The following is a 19,399-nucleotide window of genomic DNA, read 5'->3' on the forward strand; positions in this document are numbered from 1 at the left end:
GCGCCCACACGCTGCACCACAACCCCCTATAGTGATGTGGTAAAAGCCCTGCCAAATCAAGGCAAGGGACAGTTTTCCCTCAGCATGGCCTGTAGAGGTAAAAAACCTTGGGTGGGGGAGAGCGGGGAGGACAGCTACACCGAGCTAAGGCAGCACTTGCCTTGTCTGTACAGGAATTATATTACCTGTATTTCCCCCGTGCCCATGGTCCGCACCAAGAACTGCAGCAGTACAGTCCCAATGTAAATGCTTTCTGATGCCTGCTCCCCTCATCCCACAGCCATTGCTGCCTGTTCCTTCCCTGATTTTAGAGCCAAGTCTAGCACTGCCGATGAGGCTGGTTGTGGTTTTTTGTAAAACCCCCCCCCCCCCAGTAGTATGAGTTCACATTTCCCTATTTTTCACTTGCTTTTTGGGGCTCAGAGACCCTTCCCCCCACATTTATGGGGCTGAAGCCAAATGAAAAATGCCCAGCAAAAGGGCTGAAAGAAGAGAGCCAGGGAAGTCTCCCACAGTTCCCTGCCTCCAACCGTCTCCCTGCTCTTCCTGTCTCAGTCTGTCGCCAGGCTGCCAATATGGACATTTCCTCTTTCATTTCCTGTTTCTATTTTAAAACATTCACATCACAAAGCAGCCAGAGCATGCAGGTCAATATAGCCCTGAAAATCCAGATAGGCTAGAGCAGGGGTTCTCAAACTGGGGGTCAGGAGGTTATTGCATGGGGGGGGTCACAAGCTGTCAGCCTCCACCCCAAACCCCACTTTGCCTCCAGCATTTATAATGGCGTTAAATACATAAGAAAGCATTTTTAATTGATGAGGGAGGGGTCGCACTCCGAGGCTTGCTATGTGAAAGGGGTCACCAGTACAAAAGTTTGAGAACCACTGGGCTAGAATGTGTCTACACATGCTCATGCAGTTTGTTTAAAGGACTACTTTACATTGTCCTGCTTCACACAGCAGTGAGAGAATGGAAGCCATTTTATATCCCATTCTCGTTTTCCTTTTAGGCTTTGGAACACAAAGCTTTTACAGGAGGCTCAGGTGTTTTGCCGACTACCTTTTACAGTTTTTAACCACTCTGACTGAAATCTGGTTTGAGAATTGTGGTTGGTCTCCCCTTTCTACCCGCTGTCGCCTATAATCACTCTCAAATTCAAACCAACCAGCTTCTCGTGGAAGGATATTGATGTAGCAATGAAAACCAGAGAAGTGAAAGCCAGAGTGCACAAAATTTATTTACAAAAAATTCAAATTACAGTATGATACAGGGACTTTTTACACACAGAATTAGAACAGTTTTCTACCAGAGGGTAAAGAAAAATATTTTTTTTAATAAACCACTTATTCATTTTCAGCTATTGTTATACAAAGTTCAGAACATGCACAATTTGTCTTTACAAGGTTGGGTTGTTTTAATATAACGTTTTGCTAAGTGCAAATACCAAATGTCTCTCTCCACCTTTAAGGCAAGTAAAATAGGACACTGCAATCAATCATAAAAAGTACCAGTCATAACATCGATGTGGGCCCGCAAGTCACACCTCCCCATCTCTCTTTGAAGAACACTGGGGTTTCAAAGGGGGCAAAGGGTATGTCTACCCTGTAAAAAGGCCGGCAGAAGCAACTTTCAGAGCTCAGGCTCCAAACAGCAGTGTAGATGTTCAGGGGCAGACTGGAGCCTGGGCTCAGAAACTCCGTGAGGGAGGAGGGTCTTAGATCCTGGCCTCCAGTCCATGTCTGAACAGCTACTCAGCTATTTTGAGCCCTGAGAGTCCGTGTCAGTTGACCCAGGCTGAGACTTGCTGTGGTGGGTCTTATTTTGCAGGGTAGAAGTACCCATAAAAACACCAGTAAGTCCAAAACATGGAATTTTCTGTTTTTAATTGCGCAGGAAATGGTTTGTTCTTTAAGTTGAGAAACATCCCCATTAACCCAACTGATGCTGGAAGAGAATGGAGGGCTCTAAAATCACCAGTTAGGATGACAGGGAAGGAGAGGCCCCACATTTCTCTGCAGGGCAATTCCTAGTTGAGAGTTTCCTTTGTGACAGGAGCCCCACCACAGAGCCAGAAAGGACTGAAAGATGAAATGCTGTGTGAAGAGCTGATCTGATCTGATCTCTCTGGACTGCCTGTAGCTGCCCACAGGACTTGATGGTGGTTTCATACAATAGGCACTGATGTCTCTCCTCGCAGACACAAAATGGGCCCTCGCCAATGTGACAAGAGAAATAATTCTCTCCTTCCCCTCAGCAGGGCTGCTCTAGGACCTCCAATGGAGAGAGACATACAGCACGCACAGACTACAGGAACATCTCAGCGAGGATGCCTCACCACCACAACTTCCCCAAACGCTACCCTGCTTCCCTTTGGCATGGAGATGGGAGAGTCAGGAGGCTTGCCATGCACCATCAAATCCAGAGGGTACAAAGTTTGCTCATGCAGTATGAACCAGTGCTTACCTTTAACAAAGTAGCAGTACAGACACTGGACCTCCCTTGGTTACTCTGCCTAGTGCCTCTCCTCCCATTTCCAGCCTTTCCCTGCACAGGCTAATATATATATATATTTAATGGCCACACCACTTCTATTTTTGCATGGTGATAGCCATTTGCTAGTCTATGGTCAAGCACTGAGGCTGAAATTTGCTTGAGTGATTGGCACAGTACAGTAGAATCCAAAAGCTCATTCTGTCCAAGCAGTTTTGCTGAACTCAGACTGACACAGGGGAACTAAAAAAAGTTGTAACTACCCTATAAAATTGAATCTTTCCACCCAAATTGGCGAGACACTATAAAATTAAACGTAACAAAAATTACAGAGAGTTGGTACTACCACCCACTTCAAAGATATGGCTCAGCTGTGAGCGGTGGGTCTGGTTGTTTCCAGCTCTTTAGTGTGGTGATAGACGTTCACTACAGGAGTCTGTTGTATCTATGGAGAGAGACGCGCACATATGGCCAAAGATTCATAACCTCACATTTTAACTGGAGAGCGCTTCCTGCTATGAAATCATCCCCAAATAGTCTCTTCTATTGTAACTGCACATGCAGGAATAGGGGGAAGTATAGGGAAAAGCAATTTATATTTAACTGGATTTGAAGGAACAGTAACTGTGCTTGATAAGCAGAGTATTTGAGAGTCCCTGTGCAACACACTTGAAGAATGAAGGACACAGACTCCCCAAAGGCACTGGGTATTAGAATTAGTACCTGCTTCATCTGAGGCTTTCAAAGAGCAATTGCTTTATTTAGGAAGTACGTGACTGGCGATGAAGAGGCAGCAGACTCACTCTGATGGGCCGGTTTGTTTTGATAAAGGCCACAGCCATGGTTTGGAAAGCCAGGGCAGTGATCAAGATTTCCCAAGCTCCCGTTCCTCAAATACTCCTATTAGTTGTACCAGCATCCTGCCAGGGGACGTACTTCCTTTAGATGGCCTTTAGGATGTCAGCTGAAGCCAGTTCCTAAGCCAACAAGCTGTTTCAGCTACCGTGTCGTCCCCTCCCACAATGAGAAACTGAACCTCATTGCTTCCAACACGATTCCAGATAAATTTATCAGACTGAGGAAGCCTATGAGATGAGTGTTCTATAAAGGCAGCAGCCCTTAGTCAGGAGGTGTATTGCTAACAGCTACGTCTCTAAGCAGCATGAAACATGTCTGAAGCATCCTACAGGAGACACCGACTGGGCTCTCCTGTACCCATGCTCATGCTGCTTTCTTTCTATTACTTTAAAAAACAAACAAAAAAACCCCCAACCCTCCCAAGGGATTTGACCTTTTTTTTCTTTACACTTTGTAAAACCAGACAATGGACTATCCAGTAATAGGGGTCAGGGCTTTTCTGCTCATGTCTCTCAGGAAAAAATGAAGGGTCAGCTGACAAAGGCAAAATTCACCCCACCCTGGCACTCCTGGATGCCTGATTGAACTACTTCCTTAAGACCTAGCATCATGCCGCTAGCCTCCCAGCTGACTGCGGAAAAAAAAGGAGAGACTCCTTCTGAAATACATTAGCCTTATTCCTTAATTGGCTAGATGAGTCACAGTATAGCAAGCAGAGCACCACCTCTGGAGCGAGAGCTGAGGTGGATTGGCAGCCCGGGGTACTACTCCTTGATTCAATTAGAGGAGACACAAAGCTAAGCTCCATCTCCAGTGTGGGCACTGACTGGTTAGAGGGAAGGCAGGAGCTCCGCTCTGTGCACGAGGTGCGGGAGGGATGGCATGTTCCAGGCATGTTCTTGAAGCAGGGTATGAAGTGGTAGGACTCGCTCTGCATACACAGCTGCCTCCGTGCTGCGGAAGCCTCTCGAAGGAGAAGGCATGTGGCTGAGCCCTTTCAACCAAACTACAGAGAAACTGCAAAAGTGGCTAGGAAATGCACCCACCCAATCTGCCCTCCATCCCTGTCCCAGTGTGTCAACATGCCTGCCCATGGCTACTGAGGGGATCGTGTGGTATAAGGTGCAGATTTAAACCTGAATAAAAACCAGCTGAGCAGCATTCGGTAAGCCACTACGTCCCCTAGGCTATTTTGTTAAATTAAAAAGTCTTAGCAGCAATGTCAACAAATAGTTAATGGTTTGGTTAACAACTCTACATTGGCAACAGCACCTGACAACCTGGAACAGTGACCAGGGCATCTCTTGGCCTATACATAACACCTGGGAGTGCAGAAATTGTATCAGCTCCAAAAAGTACGAAAACATCCACTCTGCAAAGTCCTCCTGGAGACTATCCCACAACTGATAGCAATGTCCTGCTCACAGCCCAGCCAGGTATTGCTCGCTGCCATATTCCTCTCGAGAGTACACCCTGCCCAGGACAGCACAGGCAGCCACCCTCATGTGCCTTCCTCCTGGTGCCTCCTGCAGCTGCCAGTCACAGACTTCACACTGCCCTGGTTCACTGCCTGCTCAATGCTTGCAGATAGGGCCAATCTGACAAATTAGTGAGGCAAGGCAGACACCTGTAAAGAAATCCTGGGTGTTAACTTCCAGGGAGGGAAATCAAAAGAGGGGAGATTAATTTGATCTGGTTCCTAACAGCAACAATAACAAATACCAAACAATTTGGGGGACAACTGTGTGATGAAGTGGTTCGTTTTTTTAACCAGACGACTGCATTTATGGAAGGATATTCTGATAGTCTCATCCTCCACCCATTTTTTAAAAAGAGCTCTGTTCCTACCAGTAACTACAGCGTGTGTGTGTGTGTGGGAGGCTTGTGCCTGCAAAGCTGCAGCTCTAGCATAAAATTTACCCATTTGACGCAGGCAGCTTCAAGCCTTCCACCCCATCCTTCTCCTCTATCACATCCCTCACTTGGCTTATTCGGCTGCAGCCAGACCACAATACTGCCCCCGAGTCACACACTGCTCCCAGTTCAAGCCAGCCAGAGGCTACTCCTCAACTCAGGTCACAGGTAAAGCAGGAGTGAGCCTGACTGCCTAAAGGAGTTTGGCCACATTGCTTCTTAAAGGAAAACGTTTCTCCTAAGCATCCCTTTGGCTAAGCTCAGCAGTATTACAGTTTGAAGTCTTCCCAAGCTGATTTTTTCAGAAGCTTATGAAATGTGTCGAAAGCAGTATTTTGCTGCTTACACTAGAACTGGAGGTGTAATTTCCAGCTCAGTCAGACACACCCACACCACCTCTGATTGAGCTACTGTAGCCGCGGTGTCATTAGCAGCAGGATAGGCGAGCTGCTCTGAGAACGCTCCCGAGACTCTAGACACATGCTCGGGCAGCTCGCCCAGCCTGTTGCTCATGCTGCTGTGGCTACATTACCGTTTTTGGCGCACTAGCTTGAGCAAACTAGTGGAGGTATGTCTGCACCCACTGGAAAGTCCGCCTCCCCATCCAGAGCAGCTGTACCCTAACAATGACAGCATCTCTGCAAATCAGTTTCCAGCCCATTTTAAAGTGATTTTAAACATGCCTGAAAAGCTCTGGGCCCAGGTTTTCAGAGTTGGATGTGTGCATAGTGTATGTATACAGCTACCAGGCTTGTATGCACAACAGCACTAAGGGTGCACAATCAGTTACTGCAACGGGGGGCATGCAGTTTAGCCCATATGCAACTCTGAATCTGGGCCTTCACATTTATCTTCTGAACAATCTGTATGTTTCTATCAACTGTTATAACCAAGAGTTTAATACATGACCAGTGATTGTGTGTGTCCAACTTGAAACACTGAAAAGGACCCCATGTTTCAGGAAGTACTGGCCACTCGTCCTCTGAAAAATCATGCCCCTTTAAGTGTCTCGCGCTAGGCACTCCAAATCAAGCATCACTTCTGAAAGTTGTGGCTTACAATACTAAGCCAGTGGTTTGTAGCCTCTTTCTTTGAGCTGCTATGCAGGGGCATGAGTGGTACTTCGCAGCAAGATGGCTTCTGCCTCCTAGCACTGGACTCTCACCAGGACAGGCGCTTGTGGGCTAAGAAAAATGGTTGTAGATTTGCTTGTACAGATTCCTGTCTGTCAGGGCTATCACAGATTACAGTAAAAATTTGAGACTATTCTCCGAGGGATAATCAGTCCCGATGCTCAGATTCACCCCTTTTCCCCCAATATTATCCAGGTGTGAAGGAAGGAAGACACAGGTGAATCTTATTACCAGCATCTGAATAATTTCAAGCCTCCCCACATCACCTTCCCTTCCAGCTAGCCTTCACATTGAGGAGGGCTGCTTTTGCAGACAGGAAGGTAAGTTTTTGGCACAAGGGGTGGACTGAATGGCTACATCCCCACACAGCATCACTTCCCTCACTTCCCTGAACAGCCTTCGTGAAACAGAAGGACCTTCGGAGATCCCCAGGCCTGAACTGTGCAGCCTCTTACTGCTCCAAAGGCTGTGCAACACAGAAGATTCAAGAGAATCAAATGCTGAATTACAAAGATTTAAACATCCTAGAAGCCTTAAATACTATGTGTGTGTGTGTGGGGGGGGGGGGAAATCTAGATCTGCTCCCCAGCTGCACGGGGACAGAGGGTGAAGAGGGGAGCATGGTGGTGGGGCCAGCATGACTTCTCCCTGCAGACTCCATTACTAGTGCTGTTTGAACCAAATCAGAACCGATGCCGAGGCTGTGGACCAAAGTGCATAGGTAAGTTGTGCTCCAGCTGAACATTAATCTGGGGGAAATCATAGTTCACCCGCATGTTAGGCAGTGGGGGCACGTATGGGGCAGGGATGGGTCCTATGTTCAGGGGTATGTTGTTGTACAACGGGCGGACAGGAGGCAGTGGGAAGGGTGGATGCACAAAGGGATAAGGGGGCATTCGGGGCTGATGGATGTTCTGAGGGACTGGTCTTGGGATGACTTCAACTCTCTGGATTTTCTCCACAGGCTTTTCCACAGGAGGGCCGATCCTCTTGAAACTGCTTTCTGCAAAGAGATTAAAAAGAAATTAGAAAGACCCCAGGCTGGAGCAGAAACTCCCTCCTCTGTTCAGAGGGAGGTTCTTCAGTTCCAGCTGCGGGAGTGGGCACTGTTCATGTAAGGAGCAACCTGGAGCTCTAGCAAGAAGCAGGCATGGTGCGGACAGGTGCAGCTCTATCACTGCATTTGAATCCTTGGCTTGCAGCACTTCCACCCTTCCAGCACTCAGGTTACGGGCAGAGGCTTCCAGCTGTGTCAACGCTGATGGCAGCAGGGAGTAACCCCTGGCTCAAGAAAGAATGGTTACGAACCTACAGTAACTGCGATTCTCCAAGATTTAGTCAGCGTTGATCCCACCGCTGGTGCCCATGTACCATGTGAGAATGGATGTTTGAGTAGCAGTCTCTATCAGGGCTGGGCACGCACCCTGGGCCTCTTCACCAGGGCAGAAAGGGTGGAGTGGCCACTGTCTTACCTCAGCTAGCACTGGCTTTGAACTGCAAGGGCTCGGAGGACTCTGAACAGCCAGGATGGAGGGTGTGATTTCCTGCAATATCTTTGGGAGATCTTACAGTATTAAGTTTATGTATCATTGTGGGCCAGGGATTGTATGTAATTCCATGGGGGAGGGTGAGCACAGCTCCTCCATGAACCGAAACCAGTGTGTGTGTGGGTAATTATGCAAATCCACTGCAGCTGTAACACCACCAGAGAGGTACCAGCACCTGGAGAGGCTCGCATATACTAGTTCAAATTGGATTCTCCAGAGACCAACAGACAAAGGACTTCTTAATAAACGGCTTGATTTTAAACTGACTCAGGGTCTGCTTTCTGATCCAGTAAAGGAGCAGGACCTTCTGTTCAAGGGGGCTTCCCAATCCTGCCTGGGAAGGGTCGTAAGGCCTTTGGCATATTGAGGCCCCATAAGACTGATGGGTGACCTTTGGGGAGGTTTTAGATGAGTGCGGAAACTTTGTTTCCAATATGTTCTACCTGAAGGTGCGTTCACTTTACAAATAAACTTTCCTGCTTATAAAAAAAATGACATGGTAACTCATGACTGCAGGCAACTACACTGTTCATAAACCTTCCAAGAGTAAGCGAAGTACGGATGCTGGCCTGTTTAGATGGTCTGGTCTGGCTTGGCTTGCTGGGGATATTACAGTGAGGCAGAGAACAGTGAAAGACTTTAGCCAGGAGGGAGAAAGCTACGGGTGTTTGCCCAAGAGGGTAGTGCAGGTGCAATTCCCCTGAACTATGACACAGGGATCCACGCTGACACCACCTTGAAGAACTACAGTTACGAGAGGGAATTAACCCTTCTCTCTCCTTTGAGTACCTGTCGGCATGGATCCCAACGTAGGTGACTGGCACGCAGTACCCTCATTGAACAGTGGGAGTGAAGAGTATCCGCTGGATCAGTGAAACAACTGAAGAATCACTCTGCCAGACTTGGTATCTGCCCTGGCAGCCGTGTGCAGGGCATAACATTTCATAGAAAGCTCAGAAGGGTACTCCACGGAGGGGCCTTGCAGATCTCAGATTACCACTTTCTGAAGCAGGAGGCAGATGCGGACTGTGCCCTGGTGGAGTGCACTTTGATGTTTCGTGGGAGAAGCACTCTGGCCAGCTGATAGCAGGTGGAAATGCACTAGTTATCCACATGGAGATTCTCTGGGATAAGATGGGTTGGCTGTTGGATGAGTCAGAAACGGCTGCGAAGAAGCAGGAAGGCAGCCTTGTTCCTATTAAGGTCTGTAACTCTTTGGATACGTCCAGGTGTGAATTTCTTTTCTCCGGTATTGGGTATGGCTTGGGGAGAAGACTGGCAAGGTAATGAACTGGTTCAAATGAAAAAACGAGAACGCCTTGTCACTACAGAAGAATGTTTAATGGGGTCTGGTCAGGAGAGCTTGAAGTTCACTGATTCTGAACTGAGGAAATGACCACTAGAAAGACCATCCTGAAGGTAAGGTTGGGTATGAAGCATTCTGACAGCTAGTCATTCAAGTATGGGTTGATGCAGATTCCCTGCCTTGATAAATGCGCTGCCACTACTGGCAGACATTTTGTGAATACACTTGGCTGTGCAGAGTCCGAAGGGAAGAACCCTGTATGGATAATGATTGGGGCCTACTGAGAATCTGAGGCACTTCCTGTGGGCCAGATGGGTCACTACGTGGAAGTATGTATCCTGTAAGTTGGTAGCTGTCTGGAACTTGGAGAGACTGAATGATGACGGCAAGCCTTTGGGCAGGTCTACACTACAGCTGGGATCGACGCTCTGAGATCAATCCACCTGTGGGCGACTTAGCGGGTCTAGTAAAGACCTGCCAAATTGACTTCAGATCGCTCTCCAGTCGACCCCTGTACTCTATCCCTGATGAGAAGAGTGAGGTAAGTCGACAGGAGAGTCTCTCTTGTCAACCCCCCCTGCAGTGTCAGCTCCACGGTAACTCGACCTAAGGTACGTCGACTCCAGCTATGTTATTTACGTAACTGGACTTGCGTAGCGTAGGTCGACTTACTGCGGTAGTGTAGACATAGCCTTAGTATCCTGAACCTAAGAGACTGTACGTGTATTTGTGGAGTCTCTTTGAGTTTAGGATAAGACAGTTGTCTTCTCAGTGCCCTTCCTTCAGAATGAGGAAATGAGTAGAAGTCTCTTCCTCTGAATTCTGTTGGAACCTTTTCTGTGGGCTCCTAGATCACTGGTTCCCAAACTTTTCGGCATCACACCCCCTTTTACTAGTTTAAACCCCCTGCTCTTTGTCTCTTGGCAACCCCCTCCCAGGACCCCATGCCCCCCACCTCCTATCCAACCCCCCCGCTCCCTGACCACCCCCTCAGAACCTCCGCCCCATCCAACCGCTCCCTGTGCCCTGACTGCCTCCCAGGACCTCCTGCCCTTTATCCAACCTTCCACCCCCTTCTCTCTGCCCCCTTACCATGCCACTCAGAGCAGCAGGACTGGCTTACTGGAAAGCCTGGGAGGTGAGCAGGTGCAAGCCATGCAGTAACATAACTACAGGGGAGGGGGGACAGCAGGGGAGGGGCTGGGAGCTAGCCTCCCTGGCTGGGAGCTTAAGGGCCAGGCAGGACAGTCCCGCAGGCTGTAGTTTGCCCTCCTTTGGTCTAATAAAATAAGTAACAAATGTTTATGCTGATAAAAAATGTTTTTGTTATGAAAATTTCACAGCCTCGCACCTCCCTTGGAATTTCTTCATGCTGCGCCCCCCCCACCCCCAGTTTGGGAACCAATGTCCTAGATGAAGCAATGAGGCCACTTCTGACAGCACAAGGCTCTTTTGAGAAGGGGCAGAAAGACAGGAAATGGGCAGCTCTGGGCAATGGCTTCCTAACACCCAGTGCTGGGGCTAGCCCATTGGGCCCTAAGCAGAATATCCCTCCCCCCTGCCCAAACACATATTAATTATTAATAGAGGGTCCCCTTCAGCTGCTTGGGATTTTCGATTTGTCTCCAGAGGCTTTGTGTTGTCTATCCTTACCAGAGAACACCAAGCTCTGCCTGGAGTCTCTGCCTGCACATTCAAACCAAGTCCCTGTTAGTGCCGGGCTTCAACGTCAGAGGTACTGGGGGCTGTTTGATGCTGATGTCTGTTTTGGGTGCTGGAGGCAACTGTGTTGGTTCCTCTCTTGGTGTCATCTTCTCTGCGCCAGCCTTGGGCATAGCCTGTCTGCTGCAGGATTCTGGCCTGTCCACTAGCAGGATCTTGGAGCTAAAGTTTCCCCAGGGTCTGAAGAGACCTTCATGGATTGTTCCAGAAGCTGGAGTCTGAGCCATGCATCTCTCACACCCTCAGGGAAAGTGACAGGCACAGGGAGCATCTGCTAGGTATGATGACTAGACAGAAGGTGGGCTCACCATGTCTATCTTTTAAAGGGATCCAGCGGTTTGCAAAATGTGGGTTGGGACCCCGGAGTGGGTCATGACCCCATTTTAATGGGATCATCAGGCCCCAGCAAGTCTAGCGCCAGCCCTGGGTTTGAAGCCAAGAGTCTGAGCCTCACCCCCCAGGGCTGAAGCTCTCAAGCTCTGGCTTTGCCCCTCTCTCCCCTCAGCCTGGGGTGGAGGGGCTCGGTCTTCTGTCCTCCTTCCCAGGGTTGTGAATTAATTTTTTTTTTTTTGGGGGTCAGAAGCGGGTTGCAATGAAATGAAGTTTGAGAAACCCTGGATTAGCCCATCCCAGGATGGACAGGATTTGAAGCCTACAATTTCAAATTTGTCATGCCAAGGAGTCCTGTGGGAGATGTGTGGGTGTACAGAGGGTCTAGCCATTGATATGTGGTCCAGACAAGTCGATAGGATTACAGCGGTTGAAGATAATAAAAGTTCAGAATAGTTCAGGTTTACAGAAAATTTAGTCAAAGCTACCAACTAGCAGATCAGGCACTTGCCAGGCTTTGTCTTGCTGCCAAGGGCCGTAAGAGGGAAATGGGAGAGAGGTAGTGTCCACCTCGCCCTGTATGCCCTCATATGGGAGCAAGAGAGGGCAGAAGGAAGGCACACATGCAGCCCTGCTAACATTGCTCCTCAAATTTCCAGTCTTGCACGCATGAGGCACATGCAATCCTAAAGCGGGATCTACAGACACAGTCTGCGAAGAACACTGCTTTTTAATTACATCCTTTGTTGGATGACAAAAACTCTCACAGAGGGGGTCTGGTTTTAGGAGGTGCTGAGACACTGGTATGTCTAGTAGAGCTTTGCAGAGAAGAGCACGGCATATAAGCATTACACTGTCTTTGAATCTGTAGCTGTCAGATACCCAAGGAATTTTCTACTCTTCCAGAATTCCCTCCCAGCTGCTCCCAGAGAATATCTAAATACATGGGACTGTACACTCCTCTCCCCTTCCAAACCCCACCTGTATGGGTAGAACCCCCCTTAGTTCCAGTGCAGGGAATCCCTCACTCCACACAACTTTCCAGGCCCTGCATATTTTAGGTTTGGACAAGGAGTACAACGAGGGGAGGCCCTAGTTTGGAGACACTAGTTTTGTTGCTTTCCCTCAATTTGGTTCCTGATTCATCTTCATTTACGTCTTCTGAACTTCCTCCATGGCTTCCTGCCTTTGTTTTCATTTAATTTTGAAGACCAGAATCTGTTAGAATGCAGATAATTTAGTTAAAAGGCACAATAGATTTTTGGATCGAGAAGCCTGACTTTTCTCTCCCTCTTCCTCAGCTGTGAGGAGCCTCCGTTTTCTCTCCCATATTGTCCAAGAACTGGCAAGTGGCATAGTCTCCTGCCCCGAGTGGCCCACAAGCTGGAGCAACGGTGAGGCATAGGCATTTTCAACCAGTGTCTTTTAGGCCTTTTCTGACCATCCCCAGGATTAACGGCTTCAGGTCTAGAAGACACCCCAGCAAAGATCCCTGTGTCTTGTCTATACTAGCAATCCCACCCTGGCAACGTAAGGGTAAAAATCCTTGCACAGAGACAACCTGTGGGATCATATATTGTAGCCATCCCCCTTCTGGCTAAGGACAAGAAAACACTTCCTTTAGAAACAACTGAAAACTCCTTAAACTAAAGTGGTCACTTGAGAGACAAAGCACACCCAATATCTACAAGACAAGAGGACCAGAAAACAAACTAGTTCGTGCGCACTGGCAGATCAGAGCCATTACCCACTAATGGCACAGAAGATTTTGTACAATATGAAACCGAACAAACTTCTGTCGCAATACTCCAAATGAGATTTATGGGAGTGTTGTTATTACAAGGGAATTTGCAAAGAGCCTGGCCTTTGAAGATGCCACTAGGGCCCAGAGACTGACCAGCAGCTTAGAAGCTGTTGCTCTCTCCTGGAACCTCTACTATCCACCCTGGAACACCAGTTTTATATGAGGGCAATTACAAGACCTACCTCCATTTTTCTTCTTTTGCTCCTCTTCAGCCTCCTTCTGAATCTCCTGGATTATCTTCTCATCATCTTCCTAAATTACAAGGAAATAAACAGGTTAATAAACCAGTTATTGCTGCAAACAGATCTCTGCATTCTGTCCCGGGCTAATGCAGTTTTGTGTGCGTGTAACGATCAGATGCCCATTATTAAAAGCGAAACTGGTAGAGTGGTCCTCTTGCGACCACCCTATATTTTGTCAGAATAGCATCATCAACAATAGCAGTACTGCAGTACAGATTCTGTACAGAATCCAAGCCATCTGATTGCTTTTCAGCTGGATCATTGTTAAAATTCACTAGCTTGACAAACCAGAGTGCAGCAGCTAAACCCTCTCTCCCGTTCATCAGAAGAGTTGGTGGAGTGCTATTAATCTTTTAAAATGGCAATAGTCCATTAAATATTTACACTACATCAACACTCTAGAGTGATGGGTCCAACAACTGGATTAACACAACTTAAATCCTGGCTCTTGTAGCTGAATGTTGAGTGCATTTATATCTTATCTTGGATTCTGAGGACATAAATTCTAGAGTGTTTTTTTAAAAATAAGTTATAGTAAGAATGTTCAGTTATATTATATCAAGGGATTTGCAGTACTGTTGTAACTGTGTTTTCCCAGGATATTAGAGAGATGATATGGTCTGAAGAAGAGCTCTGTGTAGCTCAGAAGCTTGTCTCTTTCACAGTAAGAGAAATTACCTCACCCATCTTCTCTCTCTAATATAAAAGGGTTTGAGAGATCAAACTCAGGACTGAAAGAAACCCTCCACATCTGGGCAGCATGTGCAGACTGGGTCCTCCAATAACTTCTTCACTTTTTGCCCCTCCTCTTCAGCCTCTTCCTGAATCACTTGCATTACCTTTCTGCACCTCTTGGATTTGCAATAGCCCTGTGAATCCTATACATTCAGACAGTTGTGGTGGCTAATAGCCAGCATTTGGACAGATGGCCCTTTTCATAAAATGATCAAAACACTTTACAAAGGTCGGTATGAGTGACCCTCAAAGGAGGTGAGGTGATGGGGGCCGTAAGTACCTAGATAGATGAGAAAAGTGCCTGAAGTGAGGGGAACTGATTCTGGTACCCAGATGATCCCAATCAAGTTGACATAATTAAACTTAATACAAAGCATTCTAATTTTAGTGTGAAAGCCAGGAATCATTTTGTTTGTTTCTTTTGATATCAATTATCCAGTTCTGCCTGTTCCATATCACTCTGAAAATGGCTTTTCCATTACAGAACAGCAAGCAAGAACTGTCAAGGCAAATCAGATCATGTCATCAAAGGGCCAATGAGATGGCTTCCTATTTGTGCCTAACAAAAGAACATTTGGGATGTTTGGTTGTAGAACCTATGTTTGTATTTATGGCCGTGATTCTCTTAACCATTTTTTGCAATGTTACATTGAGGTTACTTTTTTACCAGCCACTGGGGGCTACCGAGGTGAAACAATGACCCCGTCATTCTTTGAGAAGAGCAGGAAATAAGATTCTGCCCAGCACCTCTTTCCTCAGCAACAGTTTCTAAGGCCTAAGGCTGGGCGTGGGAACTATTGCAGAACACAGAATATCTGCATTAGTTAGGAGGCACTTGGGGGTCATTTGTGTAAGAAATAAAAGTTATGTTCTCTTGAACTGGTAAAGAGATTGCAGTTGGATATATGGGGAATTTAAACAGTGGGTGCCTCACAATATGCCTGGCTCTAGTTAATTCTATCCATCTTATTTCCATTACTGCAAAACCCATACATTTCTTCTTACAAATTTTTAATGTGGAAAATGTCTTGTATTTTGGAAAGTGCTCTGGGACACTCCTGTGAAATATGTTATGAGTGTGTACGTATAAAAGTGATTGTAAGTTTTGCCAGCTTCCTGATTCAGAGCTAGTTGCCCAGTACATGTCTAGCAGCAATGGTGGCTAAGTGTCTTCACGGTGTGTTCCTGGGCGGGCGGGAGAGAAGATAACATAATTGTCTCTGGGAAACCTTATCCTAATCTGAAGAAAGCCATCAAGCCTGATTCCTTCCCCCTCTTTGATTATTCTTCTGAGTCAGTGGTTAAATTTAAGTCTTTCCTAAACACTTTTTCAAAGGGGCTACTTCCATGGATTGTTAATGATAGTCTACATATAGCCATGAAAGTGCTGAAGCCCAGCTATTCTATGGAATAAGCTTACCATAAATCATGCACAAGCTTCTAATTACCCTCTGAGGCTGAACTACAGATACCAGACTGCTATTTTCCCTGGCTGGGAGAGTCACAGAACACAATGTATAGTTAGGAATAGGTAAACAGAGTTCAGAGGCATATCCAGTGTTGAGTTTTTATCTTAATCTCTGGCCTACAATTCTCAAGCTTTCAGTATTTTCCATTTTCAGCTGGGTTAAAATACTATTGAAATAGCTGTTTCAACCACAGTATTTCCACTTCTTGGAACAGCTGCATCTGAAAGTGTGTATACAAGGATAAGGTCACTATTTCTGCTAACCTTACCCTGCCCTCCACCCCCACAAAAAGGTATAGCCTGCACCTTCTTCTATCCTAAGCAACACACCCACCCCTAACAACAAGCAATTGATAGGAGCCATTCTTCTGCAGACCAGCTCTCTGATAAGAGTTTGGGGATAAACCCATGGAATGCTCCCCCTGGAAGAGCTTGCTCCTGCCCCGTACATCTGAGGTTCTCAACCTCTCTCTCTGAGGCCCCCCTGCTCGACATGCTATAAAAACTCCAAGGCCCTGCAGGCATGTGGGGCCTCGGGCATAGGCATAGTTTGACTTCTATTGGCAGGGGAGGGGCTTGAGCCACCTCCACATGGTGTGGTCCGGGGAGGGAGCGCCATCTCCACACCCCGACTCACCTCAGCAGGCCACCCAGCCTGTCCCGGGGCGGGGGGGGGAGGGGAGCAGCGGCACAACCCAAAATTATAACTCAAATGTGGGGGACGGCTTAAAAAGCTTGAAAACAGCTTAGGGTGCATGGAGGGGATAGCTAGGGGCTGTATGCAGGCAGGGGGGGTACCACAAGGTGCAGGGAGGGGTAGCTGGGGCTGTGTGCACATAGAGGGTGCCTATGGGTGCAGGGAGGGGCTGGCGAGGGGCTGTGTGCAGACAGGAGATAGCTCATGGTGTAGCTGTGTGCAGGCAGTGAGGTAGCTCAGGGTGCAGGAGAGGGGTATTAGGGGCTGTGTGCTGGGAGGGTTCCCCTGCCATCCCTGTTCCTGGAGGGGTCTGCTAGCCACAGAGCCAGGTCCCCCCACCTGGGCAGATCTTACTGGCTGCCTCTGCAGGAATGAAGGGGGCTGGGAGCTGAAGGAGGAGCTTCAACCCGGGCTGCCACAAGCAGGAGATGAGGGAATGCTGCCGCTGCCTGCTCCATGGCACCAGCCACGCACTGCCTGGCTTCCTGCCTCCGACCTGGCCGGGGGGCAGGGAGAGGAGATGGGACTTCCTCTGGGACTGCCATGCTTTTGCACCATTGTTTGGGAAGGCGAGGGGGGGGCACCAATGCCCTCCATGTCCCCAACTCTGCCCATGGGCTCAGGGTTTCTGCCTCACAGGGGGCGCCAGGGATCGGGCTCTGGGTTTCAGCCACGGGGCCCTGCAGCCCTCTTGAAAGGGCCCATGGACCCCTGATGTACATGATGCAGTTTTAAAACCATTCAGCAAGGAAAGATTAATCTTTAGGAGATTCCTACCTTCTGAGCAAAGAATGCTTTTTATGTCACTTAATGACAATCCCAAAGCCCTGCTGACTTGTATAATTTCTGTGTACATTGTGGATTCTGCGGACACTCTGGTCACAGTAGCTCAATTCCGTGGAGGACATCTGAAGTGGATACATCAACAGTGCAAGTTCCCTCTGCTAGGAGACCCTACTACAGAGATTCAACTTTGGGGTCAAGACTAAAACAATTTAAACTACTGCAGTTTGGGTAAATAACTAGCCACTATACCACTGTTATCAGGGGCGGCTCCAGGCACAAGCACACCAAGGGCATGCCTGGGGCGGCAAGCCACGGGGGGAGCTCTGCCAGTTGCCGCAAAGATGGCAGGCAGGTTGCCTTCGGCGGCATGCCTGCAGAGGGTTCGCTGGTCCCGTGGCTTCAGTGGACCTCCTGCAGGCATGCCGCTGAATCCGTGGGACCAGGGACCTCCCGCAGGCAAGCCGCTGAAGGCAGCCTGCCTGCCATGCTTGGGGCAGCAAAATACCTAGAGCTGCCCCTGACTGTTATTCTCTGCCTCAATTGCCAATTAGACCATTAGGGCGATGTGACGAACTGGGAATGTTCTTAATGTTTTCTCTGAGTACTGTGTTGGTGCCTCAGTGTCCCCATGGCAGTTCTTAAGTATCTGGCAGAGCAAAGGGCCAGTGCACCTAAATGCCTGACACTCTGTCTCCTAGCAACTGATGGCCTGGGCCCCTCCCCTGCAAAGGTGCCAGCTGAAGGTGTTGGAGACAAAGGGATCAGGTGACCTCCTGGCCCGGGAAAGGGGCTGAGGAGAGAGGAGGGGCTGGGAGGGGTTGTTAGTCTGGAGCTGGCTGGGGTCAAGGGTGGAGGGCAGACCTGGGGGTCTGGCTCACTGCCCCCCAGAATGGACCCAGCAGAGGGGTCCGGTTCGCTGTATCTACAAGGTCTGTTTTAGACCCTGTTCCTGTCATCGAATAAACCTCTGTGTTACTGGCTGGCTGAGAGTCACGTCTGACTGCAAGGTGGGGGTGCAGAACCCGGTGGCTTCCTCAGGACCCCGCTGGGGTGGACTCGCTGTGGGAAGCGCACGGAGGGGCAGAGGATGCTGAATGCTCCAAGGAGAGACCCAGGAGGTGAAGCTGTGTGAGCTTCTTGCCCTGAACAAGTCTGCTCCAAGAGAGAGGAGGCTCCCCAAAGTCCTGACTGGCTTGGTGGGGAGCAGTTCCAGAGCATCGCCCGGGGACTCCGTGACAGGCTACCAGGGCAATATTTAGCCTATGTAATAGCGTATTCATGCACTACCAGGGCAATATTTAGCTTATGTAATAGTGTATTCATGCACTACCAGGGCAATATTTAGACTGTGTCATAGTGTATTCGTGCAATGCTCAGAGATAGACTTTTTCATTTAAGTACATTAAAATAGACCTGTGAATTCCCCCAGATCAAATACACAGCAACACCATCAATTGAAAATTAACTTGCACACAATGCCCAGAGTCCTGCAGCAGCTCTCTCTACAACCCACTTCCTCAGGAGACACAGGGCTTGTCTACATCAGAAAGTTGCAGCGCTGGTGAGGGAGTTACAGCGCTGCAACTTTGAAGGTGTACACATCTGCAGGGCACCACCAGCGCTGCAACTCCCTGTTTGCAGCGCTGGCCGTACTCCCGTTTTGTCTCGGGTGTAGAGGATCCAGCGCTGGTGATCCAGCGCTGGTAATCCAATGTAGACAGTTACCAGCGCTTTTCTTGACCTCCGTGGAAGGAGGAAGCCTCTGGTAATCAAGCTGGTTTCCTTTCCCGGTTTGCTCTCTCGGTCCCGGAGCCAGCCAGCAAACCGCAGGGAAGGAGACCTGCTTGCTCGGGGTTCCGGGACCGAGAGAGCAAACCGGGAACGCCGCGGTTTGCTCTCTCGGTCCCGGAGCCAGCCAGCAAACCGCAGGGAAGGAGACCTGCTTGCTCGGGGTTCCGGGACCGAGAGAGCAAACCGGGAAAGGAAACCAGCTTCGCCGCGGTTTGCTCTCTCGGTCCCGGAGCCAGCCAGCAAACCGCAGGGAAGGAGATCTGCTTGCTCGGGGTTCCGGGACCGAGAGAGCAAACCGGGAAAGGAAACCAGCTTCCCCGCGGTTTGCTCTCTCGGTCCCGGAACCCCGAGCAAGCAGGTCTCCTTCCCTGCGGTTTGCTGGCTGGCTCCGGGACCGAGAGAGCAAACCGCGGCGTTCCCGGTTTGCTCTCTCGGTCCCGGAACCCCGAGCAAGCAGGTCTCCTTCCCTGCGGTTTGCTGGCTGGCTCCGGGACCGAGAGAGCAAACCGCGGCGTTCCTGGTTTGCTCTCTCGGTCCCGGAACCCCGAGCAAGCAGGTCTCCTTCCCTGCGGTTTG

General features: G+C 48.9%; 1 protein-coding gene across 4 annotated transcripts in view; it reads right to left on the minus strand.

The window, feature by feature from the left end:
* Positions 1-1,212: 1,212 nt before the first annotated feature.
* Positions 1,213-19,399, minus strand: part of RNF216 (ring finger protein 216) — a 124,081-nt gene continuing 105,894 nt past the window's right edge. For 3 of the 4 annotated variants that reach the window (XM_030579137.1, XM_030579134.1, XM_030579135.1), the window contains 2 exons: positions 13,287-13,356; positions 1,213-7,398 (listed from right to left, as the gene is read on the minus strand). In XM_030579137.1, coding sequence (XP_030434997.1) covers positions 7,079-7,398; positions 13,287-13,356 — 390 coding nt within the window. In that variant the 3' untranslated portion in view covers positions 1,213-7,078. Of the gene's footprint in view, positions 7,399-10,486; positions 12,519-13,286; positions 13,357-19,399 lie in introns of those variants that run through there. The other variant, XM_030579136.1, reaches the window with a different exon arrangement.

Source organism: Gopherus evgoodei, chromosome 10, assembly GCF_007399415.2.
Source record: "Gopherus evgoodei ecotype Sinaloan lineage chromosome 10, rGopEvg1_v1.p, whole genome shotgun sequence".
In the NCBI taxonomy this organism is placed as follows: Eukaryota; Metazoa; Chordata; order Testudines; family Testudinidae; genus Gopherus; species Gopherus evgoodei.